The following is a 16097-nucleotide window of genomic DNA, read 5'->3' as shown; positions in this document are numbered from 1 at the left end:
AATATGTGTCAAATATATAGAACAAGTTCATAACAAGAAGAGAATTGATGGCAAAATTAATGTCCAAGAGGCTTAAAACTATGGCAGGATGAGTCATGGGATAATCTGACTCATACAAAAATTTGTCCACAAGTAGAGACTGTACAATGGGATGCTTAGCTCTTATTGTGGAGATGGTACACTATTTTAAAGATGTATGTATTCATGGTCTGCATTGGAGATAAAAATTCCCTAATTAATAAGATAGTGAGTCATAGACAAGCCTAAAGAAACAAATTTCCCACATAAGTGGTGTACAGGTATTTACATGCATATGTATGAGTAGGAAAATTACTAAAAACACATATGGAAATATTTTAAGAGAGCTTAAAATAATGTATAATTCAGCCCAGGTTGTATGTTTTATCATATCTCAAGCAATCTTAGAACATATCTAACCCATAATTTATAATCTTCCCATTAGTATCTGGCATATAGCAGCATGAAGTATAAAAGTACTTGATAAATCTTAATGAATTATTATAACATTTATCATCTCTGCCCCAAATGACTTGTGTATAAATCTAAAAAAACAACTAATCAACATATAGGTGCCCTAGTAATAAATAAGTCACTACCTACACTCTATATCAGAGGCAGTCCATAAAATTTTTAACTGCCTCAATTGTACCCTTGCCTCAGAAAACCTTTCTAGATTCTACCTTGATGATACAACTCCTTGCTATTCAAGGTATAGCCTGTGGACTACCAACACCAGCGTGGCCTGGGAGGTAGTCAAACCTCCTACCCTAGACTTGGTAAATAGATGAATTATATGCATATTATTCTTTCTAGTTTATTATTTATTAATTATCTCTCCTCTTACTCCCTTGAACTTAATTTTGTCATTCCTTGTTTTTATTTTCACTTCAACCCAATGAAATATGTGACATTTTTCTCAAAATAGTAAAACAGATTATGGAATCTCAAAGGGAAGGCATGGGTGGGTGGGTGGGAAGAAATCAACCAAAGAACTGGTATGCATATATATATAACCCATGGACACAGACAATAGGGTGGTGAAGGCCTGGGGTGTGGGGGTGGAGGGTCAAGGGCAGCCTAGAAGGGGTCCATCGGGGAAAGAAGGAGATGAGTATAATACTTTCAACAATAAACATTTTTTAAATAGTAAAATATAAGTGGGGTATTATAAAGGTGATATTCCTCAAATAATATTCTCTAATGTTCATTTTATTTAGATCCCCCAATTATTGAAGGAAATATGGAAGCGGCAAGAGCAGTGGATTTAATCCCATGGATGGAATATGAGTTTCGTGTGGTAGCAACCAACACATTGGGTATAGGAGAGCCCAGTATACCGTCAAACAAAATTAGAACAGATGGTGCTGGTATGTAGAAGCTTTTGTAAAATTTAGAAGACTTATATATACAATGCCACTTTAATATATAGTTGAATGTATTTGGAAATAAATCATGCTCTGAGGTAAGTGATTCATCTAAACTCTGTGTGTATATATGTATTTGACACAAGTGTGTGTATTTTATATCAAGACCCTCAAAAACAAGAAAGGAAATATGAAGTTTAAGAATATTTTTACATAATTAACATAGGGGAAGAGGTAAATTGAAACTACTGCATATGCCACTGGAGACCACTTAAGTGAAATTGGTATTTAAAATATAAACTTTAATATAAATTGTGAATATTAACCAGGCAGACTATTGATATAAGATGATTTAGAAGGTTCCCAGTTTTGTGTGTCTCTCAAACACATTTATAATTGAATGGCCACGTGTATGGATGGTGTGGGCAGGGAGGATAGTGTGAGCTAGGAGTGGAGTGAATGTGGTGCGGACTTCTCAGATCTATACCACTTGGAGAGTAACAGCATCTCTGAGAAATAACTATAGTGTGTTGTTTGTTTTCAAGTGTTAGGAGTCACTCGAACTATGCTCTTTCATCACAGCTCAACCTTGGCTGTTCTTTCAATGTAGGTTCACTTTTTTTATGCTAAATACAAACTGCATTTAAGTAGGTTTCAGTACAAGAAGGATTCCACTCTATTTTCTTTTCCCCTGCATTACTAGGCAAAAATATTGTTCTGATTCTAATAATAGCTATTTTTCTATTATTCCCTGTCTCTGAAAAAGAAAATATTTTGTAGGCTCTTTGAGTTTGCTTATTTTTACTATGCCTTGCCAACATTTTATTTTCAGTGTTTTATTTGGGAGATTTTAAATGGATGACGGAGTACCATTAGATTTCTTCTTCGATATCTTAATATCACTTATACACATTTCTGGCTACCTCATTCCTTGACCTAACTTCTAAGTAGAATTAGTCTGTAGTTTTTAAAACCAAACTAGTCACAGGATGTCCATTGATCTCTTAAAGTTTCATGTAACTTACCAGATAAAAAATGATGATGCTGTAATAAAGGAAGAAAACACTAGCATACTGATCTGCACAATTTTCACTCTTAAAAATGCATCCATTTATATGAGATGTTATTAGACTTCTAGCTTGCTGGGGTCCAATCCCAGCAGGTCCAGGGGTCCCCAAAGGTGTGGACGGAGTCGGCGAAGAAGGAATGACACGAAGACAGCCTTCAGTTGGTCAGCAGCCTAGTCAGGACCTCTAGCCAGGATCTCCAGCCAAAGTTCTGGTCGGAGCTCTGGTCAGGAACTGATGAGGATCTGACGTTTATTGTCTAGTTACATCCGTATTTATACCAGCCGATTTTAATCCCGTCAATTTCTATTACAAGGGTTAAGGTGTTTCTCATCTCCATTCCAGGGAGTAAAGACCATGTAACTTAACTACCGGCCTGGCACTTAATTAAGGGGTTGTATCCCCTCCCTAACCTCAGGGAAAGATCCCCACCTGGGGAAACAACCTTTCTTGGAGAGGTGACCTTGGTTAAAACACATGGCGCTAAAGAGAGCAAACATATTAAAAACAGTATGCTACATACGCCAGGTCCACTGAAACACATGCTGTGCAGATGCCTCTTTCCTGCAGCGACTGCGTCAAGCAGCAAGGATGGACCGGCCTCCGGCACTAGCCCAAGCTTAGATTTAATCCTCAATTGTGAAACTAAATATAACTTAAATACTACTTTTTGTTGTTTTAAAATAAACGTGGTTGTTCCTTTTTCTCTACCTCACAGAAATCTCTTTAGGATATAGAGGTAATATACGGTGATGTTTTATAGACCACGGATACCACATAGCCAGGATACTTGTGTTTGGTTTTTAGAGCTTCCTATGTTTGTAATAGAGGCTTCTGTTGTGATGGACTGAACACAGTTGCATTTTCTGAAAAAAAAAAAAAAAAATGAAAAGAAACTGGGACATAATCTGACTAGAGGTTTTAACCATATAATTTCATGTCAAGAGATAATGCACTTAATTTGATTTAACAAGTATTCATTTCAAAATAAAACAGAAAAAAATCAAGCAATTAAGTTGGTCTAAGTAAATTTGTTTCATTTAAAAAATTATAACATATTTGCTTCAAATATACACATTTAAAAAATCTCATTGAGCTTGATTTTTTCCTGTGATCTCTTTACTAATATAATGTAAACTACATTTCCTCTGAACACGTTTCTGAAGTACAAAACTGTCTGTGGAAAGATGAAATCCTGTCATTTGTGACAACATGGGTGAATCTTGAGAATATCATGCTGAATGAAACAAGTGAGGCAGAAAAAGTCAATAACCATATGATTTCACACATATGTGGAAAATAAAACTGAAAGCAAGAAATGAACAAACAAGAAAAACAAATAAAAACTCATACACAGACAACAGTATAGTGGTTTCCAGAGGGGAGGGATAATCTATAATAATAAAAGCATAATATGCTAATTAGACCAGACAGCCGAACTACCTTCCAGACATCATTCCAGACGTCCTTCTGGACGAAGCCGCGGTGGCAGGGGCCAAGACAGAGGCCATTAGGGGCAATCAGGCAGGCAGGCAAGCAGTTAGGGGCAATCAGGCAGGCAGGCAGAGTGGTTAGGGGCGATCAGGCAGGCAGGTAGGCAAGCAGTTAGGAGCCAGTGGTTCTGGATTGTGAGAGGGTGCAGGCCAGGCTGAGCCCCGATCCCCCTCCTGTGCACAAATTTCGTGCACCAGGCCTCTAGTATAAAATAAAAGAGGCCTAATATATGGTGACAGAAGAAGATTTTCCTTTGGGTGGTGGGCACACAATACAATATACAGATCATGTATCAGAAATGTACATCTGAAACCAATATGATCCTATTAACCAATGTCACCCCAATAAATTTAATAAAAAATAATAAAAAAATAAAGAACATGTAATAAAAGCATTTAGTACTGTCTAGTGCATAATATTTACTTAATAAAATTTATTTATTATGCTGTTAGTGCTCCTTCTAAACTTTTACATGCTTATAAAAATATTATCTACTCTGTAATTGATCACCTTGTGCAATATATTTCCATTTTTATAAGCATAATAGAAGATCATCTAATTTCATTTAATTTCTTATCACCTTAAGGGAATAATTTTGTATAATTAATATGATAACATTTAACCAACTTTCTCTTTACTTATTTTACTTTCATCCTGCTTTCAAAAGATTAAATATGCATAAAATTGGACCCTTACATTTTTCATCCTTGCAAGAAAACAAAAATACTTTCTAAAACAGGGGGATGTCTGTCTTGTCATGTACCATTGTAGTAATCCTCCAGCAGATGCAAGCAGATGTTATGTGGAATAAAGCCTGGTTCCCACTTGATGGAAAGGTCGCTCGTGCCTCATTATGCTGATTGAAAGACGTGGCATTATCTAATGCAGCACATATCCTTATCTGTCCAATTACTTAATGTTCAGATCACAGTGCACAGTTGGGTATATTCTTTGGATTCAGACAAGTGCACTATAAAATGGATGGCTCCCAAATGAAGAATTAGAAGATGGGTTTGTAATTCATTATAACCCATTTATTTTTGACTGTACGAAAGAGATAACAAAAGCTCCCTTCAAAGTAATGTGTCATTGCAAGATGTGTCCTCATGGCTGATAGATCTGCTGGTGCAGTTGGTGAGTTGATATTCTAAAACAGTGCATTCAGGTGTGGTTGACAGCTTTGCATTTATTTACCAGATCAACCCCAGAAGGAAAAAAGCAAAAACCCTAATACCAGAATCAACACTTTCATACTATATACAGAGCTTTAATTTCACATTTAATGAAACTATTATGTTATTTAATTTAATTTAATTTTTTTTTTAGTTTTTTAAGATATGTTTTGCCTTAGCTGGTTTGGCTCAGCCTGTGGACTGAAGGGTCCCAGATTCAATTCCAGTCAAGGGCACATGGCCAGGTTGTGGGCTCCATCTCCAGTGTGGAGTGTGCTGGAGGCAGCCAAGCAATAATTCTCTCTCATCATTGATGTTTCTCTCTCTCTTTCCCTCTCCCTTCCTCTCTGAAATCAATAAAGATATATATTTTTTAAAAAGATATGCTTGATAAAGGAGGGGAATGGTGATAAGAATATATTTTTTAGTTAGAAAGGTATATGTTAAAGTTAGTTACTTCATCTATATCACAAAAGGCCTGTGGTCCTGAAGCCCTAATGGCGTCACTACCAAATGAGCAAAGGCTCTTGTAGCAGGGGGGATGAGGCATGAGATACTTGTAGGAGAGAGCTACTACCCTACAGAGATCTACAAGTGGTGGGGGGTGGGGCGGGAGCTACCAGCAGAGATGGGTGGGCAGCCAAATGAGGCAAGCAGAAGCGAGCTATTCGCTAACTATTTCGTACATGCTGGGTCTCTAGTTAATAATAAAATGGATTAAAAGAAGCAGTTCAGCCCAGCCAGCATGGCTCAGTGGTTGAGTGTCGACCTATGAATCAGGAGGTCACAGTTTGATTACCCATCAGGGCACATACCCAGGTTGTGGGCTCGATCCTCAGTAGGGGCGTGCAGGAGGCAGCCTATAGATGATTCTCTCTCAACACTGATGTTTCTATCTCTCTCCCTCTCCAATCCTCTCTGAATATATATATATATATATATATATATATATATATATATAAATTTTATATGTTTAAAAAGAAGGACTTTAAACCCATGTTTTCCAAGAGTCAACTGTACTTATTCCAAAGTGTTGATCTAAGTATTCAATTAGGTGTGGTGTGCAAAAATCATTTCTAAGTTCTAAATGAGTCTTTTATTAAACTGGGCTTCATTCACTGAGGAAACATATGAATGAGGGATTTTTGTTAGATTGAATTTAAATTAGTTGTAAATATTTAATTTATTCTAAAAGCTTCTTCAAGACTAGAATCAGATTTTACTCGTTATCTTTTGTGCTTAACACAGCACAGTGTTTATAACTGGTGCTCAAAATTATGTGTACAAGAAAAAAAGAATGTAAACTGTAATTTAAATAAATTAATATGTTGTAAAAAGAGATGTGAAATAAATTTTTAAAAAATTCTGTTTGAGAATGAAGACTAGATAAACAAACAAACTTAAAATTTCAGCCTGATAAGTTCCTAAGACATTCATATTATTGCAAACTATGTTGGCCTGTATATTTTTTACCTACTATGGAAAAGAACTGATGTTAACAGGATGGACACATTTGGTGTGTTAACAATGTGTTCCACCATCAGACCAGGAGATTATAAGAATTAAAAAAGAGTTGTTCTCATTTAAATATACAAATATTACATAGTTCATTTGACTATTAATACCTCTTCAAAAATAATAGATATTTAAGGACAGAAAAAAGCAGATGTAAGACTTTACTCCCCTTGGTTTTCTAGACTCTAGCAGGGGTGGGCAAACTTTTTGACTCGAGGGCCACAATGGGTTCTTAAACTGGACCGGAGGGCCGGAACAAAAGCATGGATGGAGTGTTTGTGTGAGCTAATATAAATTCAAAGTAAACATCATTACATAAAAGGGTACGGTCTTTTTCTTTTTTAGTTTTATTCATTTCAAACGGGCCGGATCCGGCCCGCGGGCCATAGTTTGCCCACGGCTGCTCTAGAGCATTATTTAGCTGACAATTCTGAGTCTCTTTAAAAAAAATTAAAGGTTACTTGAACTCAAACACTGCCATACCACTACAGTCTGATAACCAAGAAGGCTACTAAATGGCTAATGGGCAGGTGGTGTATACTGTGTGTTTACACTGGATAAAGGGAGGATTAACGTCCTAGCAGGACAACAAGAGGTTCTATCTCAATACACACCACTCACACTAAACAAGAGTTTTAAACAGAGCAAAATTTAAAACTTACAAATTGTAAAAAACAAAATAAAAAAACTTACAAATAGTTTATTTCTGGAATTTTCCATGTAATATTTTCGCACTGCAAATGCCCATCGGCAACTGAAACTGAGTAAAGTGAATAGATAATAGATAAAGTGAATAGACTATTGTACTTATATTCAAATTATTTAAGCATTCAAATCTAACAGTAAAATTGGCAGCATTCATTTCTTTTCACAGGAAAAAAAAAGAAGAAAACCAGCCAGGGAATTGGCTTGATTTTCTTTTAAGATATATTTTAGACGTATGACTGAAATATAGCAGCGCTCTTACAAACAGCGTTAGGGGATCACTGTTAGACTGAAATCATGGCAAAAGGACAAGTTAAAAAACATCACTATTTTTAACCTTTCACAGTAAAATTATAAATATTGTTTATTCATGATTAATTCTGTAATTCTGTATTTTTCTTAAATATTTGTTTAAATTTTTTAATGATTTATTGTTAAGAGAATGTCTAGTTTGTTCACTGCTAAATACCCTGAAGCCCAAAGTTAAATAAGCTTCTTTGTGCTTCTGATGATTTACTTCCCTGAAAGGAATCCCTACTTGGCCAAGACCTCCTGGTCCTGCAGGGCCGGAAGCTAAGGTGGAGCACGGAGCTGCTCTCTTCTCAGATTCATGTCAGATGTGTAGGCTATGTGTCAGTTCCACCTGTGGAACACTGTCCCTTAGCAGCTAAGACTCCAACTGCACATTCAAAGCTAAACGGAGGAAACTGTCAATAATTTATCCGAGACAGATATAAAAACACTTTATTAAGACATATAGTTACTTTTATTTCTGTGCTTTTGCTTGTCTTCCTTAAGCATCCTGAGTTCAATGGGTAACTTTTGAAGAGAAAATCAATCTTGAGTAAGTTATTCGAAGGATGTTAAAAAGAGCTTAAGAGAAACATTTTAAAATGGAAAAAGAAATATTCAATATAATGTAAATATACTCCATTATTTAGCTCTGTTCTAAATAAAAAGGTTAATATTAGTTATAATAGAAAGTATTGCAATGAAATGACTTGGAAAATAAGACTTGTCCTGGTGAAGGCAATATTTAATTAAATAAATTGCAGTATAATAAGTTACTCTTGAGGGTTATTTTTGAGAGTATTTGCCTGTGCCCATTATACTTGTATGTATAGTTAAACACAAAATTTGATTTATTCATTAAATACAACACAGCGTGTTCTTTGTTTATAGCATAGAGAGCTTTAACTTCAGAATATGAGTTATGGGGTTCAGAGCGTTTCTAGAAGTTTAATATCCCAGCCTTCAATCTGAGTTTTATCTACAGTGCGACAAGGAAATTATCTTTTAACATCTGTAAATTTAATTTCATTTCTACCACTCATATGGTGACAGTTAAGTATTAAAATCTCTCCAACTTCAGATAAATTTCTCCATCAGAAAAGGAAATCATGATACAGTTTTACAAGTCTAAGGAAAAACATGCATTTTGTGTATGAACAATTAATGTATATACTTCACCAGGGAATTTATGTGGCTAATATTAGGATAACTTTTGAAGTATCTATCTTTGAATCACAATTATTTGTTAGGGTTTGCAATTGGGTAAATGAACAGCTTGCTTTGAGTACTCTGAGGAAGTGTGACTATTTCCTATATGGGAGGCATTTGGAGACTCAAAAGAGAACTGATGTTTCATTTTTTTTTAATGTTAACAAATCTGGGAATGATATCTCAGATTGGAGCCAGCCCATATGTGCAGGACAATGTATGTCCCCTGTAGAAACACAGGCATCATCGATGTAGCTGGGTAGCTGGTCTCCATGTACCTCAAGTGCAGGGACAACTATGCTTAATGTCTATACAACTCCAATTAGATGCAAATCCAATGAAATACAGCTTACAGTGAAATGCAGTATGCAAACCCAGTAAAATGCAGCACCTACCCTGAAGGACTTTTAAGGAGAAAGTTGTTGGAGAAAAAACAAAGAACAGGCCATTGATTGGACTTGCAGTTATAAGCAATTTTTTTATTTGGGGGGAGAGCAATTTCAGAAATATGACATGGAAAACAGGTTATGGGTTGTTAAAACGTGATTACAGAGTAAAAAATAAAAAACAATAATCTATTCATTCTTATTTTCTTTTAGTGATGGTTTGGAGACTAAGTATAAAACAGTGTTACAATACGACTTTTAAGGATGAAGAGACTGCAAAGAGTAAAGTAGGGAGACTGAAAACTGAAGTGTTGATAGAAGAGGATGGGATTGGGGAGAGTTGGGGTCACTGATGGGGAAACGTTCCAGAAGAGCTATAGGAATTGGAAGCGGGAGCACAAGGAATATTAGATTTATAATATTTCCAGATATTTTGGGGGAACATTATCCTAAGTTAGTGCATATGCACCATTTCTAAACAGTTATTTATAGATTGAAGTATAAACTAACACACCAGTTAGTTGTTAAGTAGTCCAAGAGCTCTGAAATATTTTCCAACAAAGTACATCTAATCTTTCAAAATCATATTAAATGAAAGGACACAGAAAAAATTTTTTAAATGAAGATGGGGGAAGGCAAATTTACTTTGTTACCCTTTCCTGCAGAAAGCTGGCACATTTGTATGGCACTGAGTCAGTTGTTATCAGGGCAGTAAAATAGGTTATTACAGCTACAGTGAGGCATCTATATATATAAAAGCCTAAGCGACCATTATGACCTGTCGACCTGGTCGCTATGATGTGCACTGACCACCAGGGGGAAGATGCTCAACGCAGGAGCTGCCCCCTGGTGATCAGTGCACTCCCACAGCAGGAGCACCACTCAGCTCGCCAATGGGCACCAGACGCTGGGCACACGGCTGGCAAGTGCAGCTGCAGCAGCATGAGCCTCTCCCCAGCATGAGTGGGAGCAATGCAATGCCCAGTCCGGGCTCGGGCTCTTCCCCAGCTGCCTGCCACTTGCCTTGGGCCTGCAGGGATCGGGCCGAAACCAGCAGTCCAACATCCCCCAAGGGGTCCCAGATGTGCAGGCCAGGCTGAGGGGCCCTACCAGTGCACGAATCTGTGCACTGGGCCTCTAGTTGTTATTATAATTGAGTGGATCTCATGTGTAGTTTGTCTTTCCCAGTGAAAGAAAAAATGTACAGTTTCTGTAGTGAATAAGAACTCTAACATCAGAAGAACATTCCGTAGCCTCTATATTTTGTGGTTTGCTTGTTTGTTTCAGCACCTAATGTGGCTCCTTCAGATGTAGGAGGTGGAGGAGGAAGCAACAGAGAGCTGACCATCACATGGGCGGTGAGTCTTAACAAGTTGTACTTATTACAGGCTGCTTTACCTGGACTTAGTCTCAAACCCATTTTGTTTCCTAAAATAAATTGAAATAAAAGACAATGCCCAAAGCACAAGCAAAGTAAATTACTAAAAGATCATTTTCTTAAATATATGTAAGATCTTACCTGGCTTACTATGGCTTAGTGTGCAGAAATAGATTCTTGATGCTGAGGGAACTGTTGGCCAAAACATTAAACCAACTTTCAACTATATGATTCCAGACTTTTTTTTTTAACTCATTGTTACCTGGTAACCCAACTGTAAATTATACCAATTTCCCTGGACATTCAAAACTCCAAATATTTGGTTAAAAAGTTTTTATTTTTTTAATTGGAGTTTGTTTCCCACTTGAGACATACTTTGATCGCTAAGTGCAATCAATCATGATAGATCAGTCTCAGAAGTCTCCCAAGTGTGTTTTATTGAGGTATCAAAAACGCTGTATTGAATTTTTATAACCCAAAGGGAAGTTCCACATCAGAGATGATAATGTCTGAAAAACAGTGCATCTTGGCTGGAATTTTGAAGTGAGAGAGATGCTGGGGGTTGGGAAGCATCACCTTGTCTGACATAGACATCTGAGGTGTATCTACCTACCGTATTTTATCTAGCTCCGTGTGTTCATTAAATATTTTCAAGATTTAATCACTGTAGATAGTAAAATAATACAACCTACGCTCTAAAGAATTTCAAAAACCACATGAAAAATGGCAAGTATTATTCTTTCCATCAATCAAATTGATTTATATAAAAGTAGATATTTAGCAAAAATTGACTTTACTCTTTGAATGTAGTCAGATTTTATACTTGGCACTTAAATCACATTTTTTAGTAAGATTTAGAAAAAAATGCCTTTTGCTTGTCCAAATCTCAAATTATTTATAAGTAAATTTTAGTGTCCATGTAACATACAAAAGTGCAGAAAATTTAAACAAAAATAATAACATCTTACTTTTTTTTATAAGGCTTGATGTTCTTGGATATCAGCTTTAGGATAAGATGGGGATTTTGTAAAAAAAAAAAAAAAAAAATCAGAATTAGAAATCCTATTCTAAAAATTTGAAATAAAGTTTCTGGGAATAAGGCCTGAAAATAATTATTTTTTAAATATGTTTTTATTGATTTTAGAGAGAGGGACACAGAGATAGAAACATTGAAGAGAGAGAAATATCAATTGGCTGCGTCCTGCAACACCCTACTGAGGATCGAGCCTGAAATCCAGGCATGTGTCCTGACAGAGAATCTAACTAGTGACCTCTTGATTCATGGGTCAATGCTCAAACACTGAGCTGCACTGGCTGGAATTTTTGAAAGCTCCGTAGGCGATCTGCTATACTTTTAACTACATAAACTAAGTAGAGAACTAGCAATAAAAAAATTTAAACTGTTATGGTAATATTAGGCTATACATGATATACTCTAATAATCTAAAATCACATTTTGTATAACCTTGGGGTCATGTTTCAGGATGTCTATAAGTAACTCCTGAGCAACATGGCTTTGAACTCCCCAAGTCCACTGGTATGCACAGTTTTTCAATGAATACTGTGAATGTATTTTTTCTTCTTTATGATTTTCTTTATAACATTTCTCTAGCTTACTTTTTTAAGAATACAATATAAAATATTCAAAATATGTATGAATCAATAGTTTGTTATTGGTAGGATTTCTAGTCAACAGTGGCTATTTGTAGTTAAGATTTTGGGGAGTCAAAAGTTACATGCATATATTTTACTGAACCAGGGAGATAGCACCTCTGTTCCCCGTGTTGTTCAAGGGTCAACTGTATACAGTACAGGCAGGTACAACTTCTTCTACCTTTGAACTTTTTACATTTTTATGTATTTATGTTACACATAGGTATATTCAAGCAGCTATGTTACATTTAATTCAAGAATTTTCCTTGAGACATTTGAAGTTGGATTTTCTGATTTAAAAAATTATAAATATGCAATTTCCACATTTCCCTTATTGGCTAAAAATGACTAAATTATTAGTATTCTCTAGAATTAGCAATAAGCCAGTGTTTACAAATAATGAACTGGCAGGGTTAACACAGACTTCTTTATTGGGCAATTGAAGAAACTCTGAGAGAATAATGCAAAACAGAACACTTACTTCAGCACTGGAGTCATACAGTCCCAAAGCCAGCCTCCTACCGATGAGTGCAATGCTAGCCCTTCCTCCTTTTGCCTTCTGTCTGTTTTTCCTCTGGCCAGTTTCTATTGTTTGATTACAAGACAGATATTCCAGAGTTCCATTACTGTCTTTCAATTCTAAAATTAATTTATTCATTCATTGAATAGATACTACTTGAGGTTTAGATCTAGGCACAATGGATAGAGAGGTAATCAAACTGATAAAAGCTTTGTCCTCTTAAAAGTAGATAATAAGTAAAATACATGGAGTATATTAAGATAGAGTTAAAGAGAAAAAAATAAAGCAGAGAAGTGAGATATGGAATATTATAGAAAGAGCGTGGAAATGGCCAATCCTCTGGCCAAGGAAAACAAGTAAGTGAATTTTACCTCAAGAAAGTAAGGGAGGAGATCTTCTGATATATGCAAGAGCATCCTAGGTACAAGGTAGAAGGAACTAAAAGTACAAAGGCCCAGAGTGGGACACACCCCCCCCCTCCCCCCCCCCCCCCGCCCAGGAATGTTCCAAGAATTGCAGACTTGGAAAGTGAAGTCATCAGATGTTTTAGCCTAGAATTTTCAGGCAGCCCTAATTTATAAACTAAGAATATTTTTTTTTTTTTTACAAAAAGCATGCTTCCATGTGTATCATTATTATTCTTATTATTGGTATAGGATTTTTTCCTTTTGTTAAATGTATTGCTTAAACCTATTTAATATTTCAAATTCTATTTAGCCTTTGTCAAGAGAATACCACTATGGCAACAATTTCGGTTACGTAGTGGCATTTAAGCCATTTGATGGGGAAGAATGGAAAAAAGTTACGGTTACTAATCCAGATATTGGACGATATGTCCATAAAGATGAGACCATGCGGCCTTTCACTGCATTTCAAGTCAAAGTCAAGGCCTTCAACAATAAAGGAGATGGACCATACAGCCTCATAGCCGTCATTAATTCAGCGCAAGACGGTAGGTAAAAATAAGATCTTACTAACTCGGCAAGGAGAGGGGGAGGAACCTAGTTCTCTGGTAGGCATTTCATTTGCTGTCTTTTGGACATTACTTATTAGGAGATTTTTATGACACTATACATGTAGTGAATGAGTATTATATTGAGCCAAATTAAAATGTGAATCTCTCCACATCAATGACAAGAAAGTTGCAAAATCTTTTTTCATTTTTTTATCATGTTTATGGTAGTTAGGATATCTCCATGAAAATAGCTGACTTAGACCCCTGTTCCTGGCCCTCTGATAATAATTTTACAATCAGAAATTCTCCATACTTGATTGGAAATTTAGTGTCTATGCATTCATGAGATTTCCTATTTAGAAATTCCTTAACATTTTTTGGTGAAAATTTTACCTTTTAAACAAATTTGTATAATTGCAACGTTTATATAAGTTTTTGTTATTAGAGTAGAGTGCTAGAATTTTATTAAAGGGAACCTATGCATAATTCTATGCTAAAGAAGTCAGAACGCCAGTTGAAATTTTTTTCTTGAAATGATAAAAAATTTAGAAGTCTATTTAGGGATAAAAATACAAATACTGGCTCTAATTGATATGTATTGAAATCATCTCATGATTTTTACTTCCAATATAAACATGTAAGGCAATCATATATGTATGTATGTGTGTCTGTATAAACACACCTACTTCTTTCAGTTACTTAACTAAACACATAGAAAGAACAAAATGCAGAAAGTATTTAACTTTATAATCAATTCAGGACTTTTTAGTCCTGAGTAAGAACTTACATTCTCTAGGCTTGTTCTGACTCAGCAGAAATATAATGGCACAATGTTAATAGTTTAAACAGCATGAGTACATCTCACAGAGAAAAAAGAAGTAGAAAGCATTTTTACAAGTTATGTTCCCACCCAACATCAATTTTTTATTGCTTTATTTGATGTTAAAGTAATCAGGCGAAAACCCATTCTTGTCATCTCTTTAGTCATGGCTATCTGTATAAAATATATTTCTCTCCTAAATGTTTCACGAGTCTCATAAAACCTGCATGCGTCGAAACTTGTACGTGTTCATCGTTTTATTGTTTTTTACTACTAAGAAATTAATCACAGTACTACATATTTATCTTGGTTTGGAAAGTTAACAGTGTTCTTATGCAGGACATTTTTAACATAAAAGAGGATTGTGCTTTGTTAATAAAAGACAATAAAAATTGATCACTCCTGCTTAAAGTTTTCCTTAGTTTCTTTGTGTACGTTTCATAAGGGTTGTCAATTACTTTTTTCCTCTTTACTGAACAGAGGCTGATTTGATACATATTTGACTTGATGCCCAGATAAAAGTTTCCCCGAGCCCATGAAGCAATGGATGTCACAACTTGTTGAAAGGATCTAAAAAATAAAATAGCTGAAACATAAAAGAGAAAGAGGGCAGTATTGCTGTGTGTCTTTAGCTCATCTCAATAGAAAGTATGAGAAAGTTGAAAATTAATTATAATGAACACCAAATTTTCTGTTTTTGATCATGTAGAGTTAATAAGCTAAATATAATGAATTTTAATTTGCATCCACAGGCTTTCTTAAGCAGGTTACTTGGAAAAAAAAATTTTTAAAAATAGTGTTGTTCTTGCTCACAGATATCAGGGAAATTCATGAAGCTTTTATTTTATAAAAGTGTCTGTGCATGTGTATGTGTATGTGTATATGTATGTCTACATTCACATTTGTATATATGAATATCTGTGTGCATGTGTCACCGATGACCATAAAATAAACATTAGAAAAATAGAGAAAGAGGTAAAGAAATTATTGGAACTATTTTATTTTGGAAATATTAAACCTATTTAAAATATTAAAATGCATATGGTGCTATATGAACTTTATATTATAGACATCTTTTATGTGAATATAATGTTTTCATCAAATTTCAGCTCCCAGTGAAGCCCCAACAGGAGTAGGCGTAAAAGTCCTATCATCTTCTGAGATATCTGTTCATTGGGAGCATGTTGTAGATAAAATAGTGGAAAGCTATCAGGTGAGTTCCATTTTTATCAAGCTAAATGAATATATCGACGTTTCATCTTTCAATATTTTGTGTCCCATTGATGTACATGGAAACTACCACTATATTTCTTGTCTTTAATATGTTGGGCATTTATAAACTAACTAGAGGCCCGGTGCACAAAAATTTGTGCACTAGGGGGGGAGGGAGGGTCCCTCAGCCCGGCCTGTGCCCTCTCAAAGTCTGGGACCCCTCTGGGGATGTTCACTTGCCAGCGGGGAGCAGGCCTAAACTGCAGTCGGACATCCTTAGAGCTGCTGAGGAGGCAGGAGAGGCTCCCACCACCACCGCTGTACTGGCAGCCATC

At 35.7% G+C, this 16097-nt stretch overlaps 1 protein-coding gene across 4 annotated transcripts in view; it reads left to right on the top strand.

Moving 5' to 3' along the window:
• CNTN1 (contactin 1) overlaps nucleotides 1-16097 on the top strand; it is a 287008-nt gene that overhangs the window by 227723 nt on the left and 43188 nt on the right. For all 4 annotated transcript variants that reach the window (XM_070410419.1, XM_070410420.1, XM_070410422.1 and 1 more), the window contains 4 exons: nucleotides 1239-1388; nucleotides 10512-10582; nucleotides 13493-13727; nucleotides 15660-15763. In XM_070410419.1, coding sequence (XP_070266520.1) covers nucleotides 1239-1388; nucleotides 10512-10582; nucleotides 13493-13727; nucleotides 15660-15763 — 560 coding nt within the window. The remainder of the gene's footprint in view (nucleotides 1-1238; nucleotides 1389-10511; nucleotides 10583-13492; nucleotides 13728-15659; nucleotides 15764-16097) is intronic.

This window comes from Myotis yumanensis, unplaced genomic scaffold (assembly GCF_028538775.1).
Source record: "Myotis yumanensis isolate MYYU_CA2020_CCGP unplaced genomic scaffold, mMyoYum1.0.hap1 SCAF_3, whole genome shotgun sequence".
Taxonomy (NCBI): Eukaryota; Metazoa; Chordata; class Mammalia; order Chiroptera; family Vespertilionidae; genus Myotis; species Myotis yumanensis.
The sequence above is the reverse complement of the archived record's forward strand: the minus strand, read 5'-3'. Positions and strand labels throughout refer to the sequence as shown.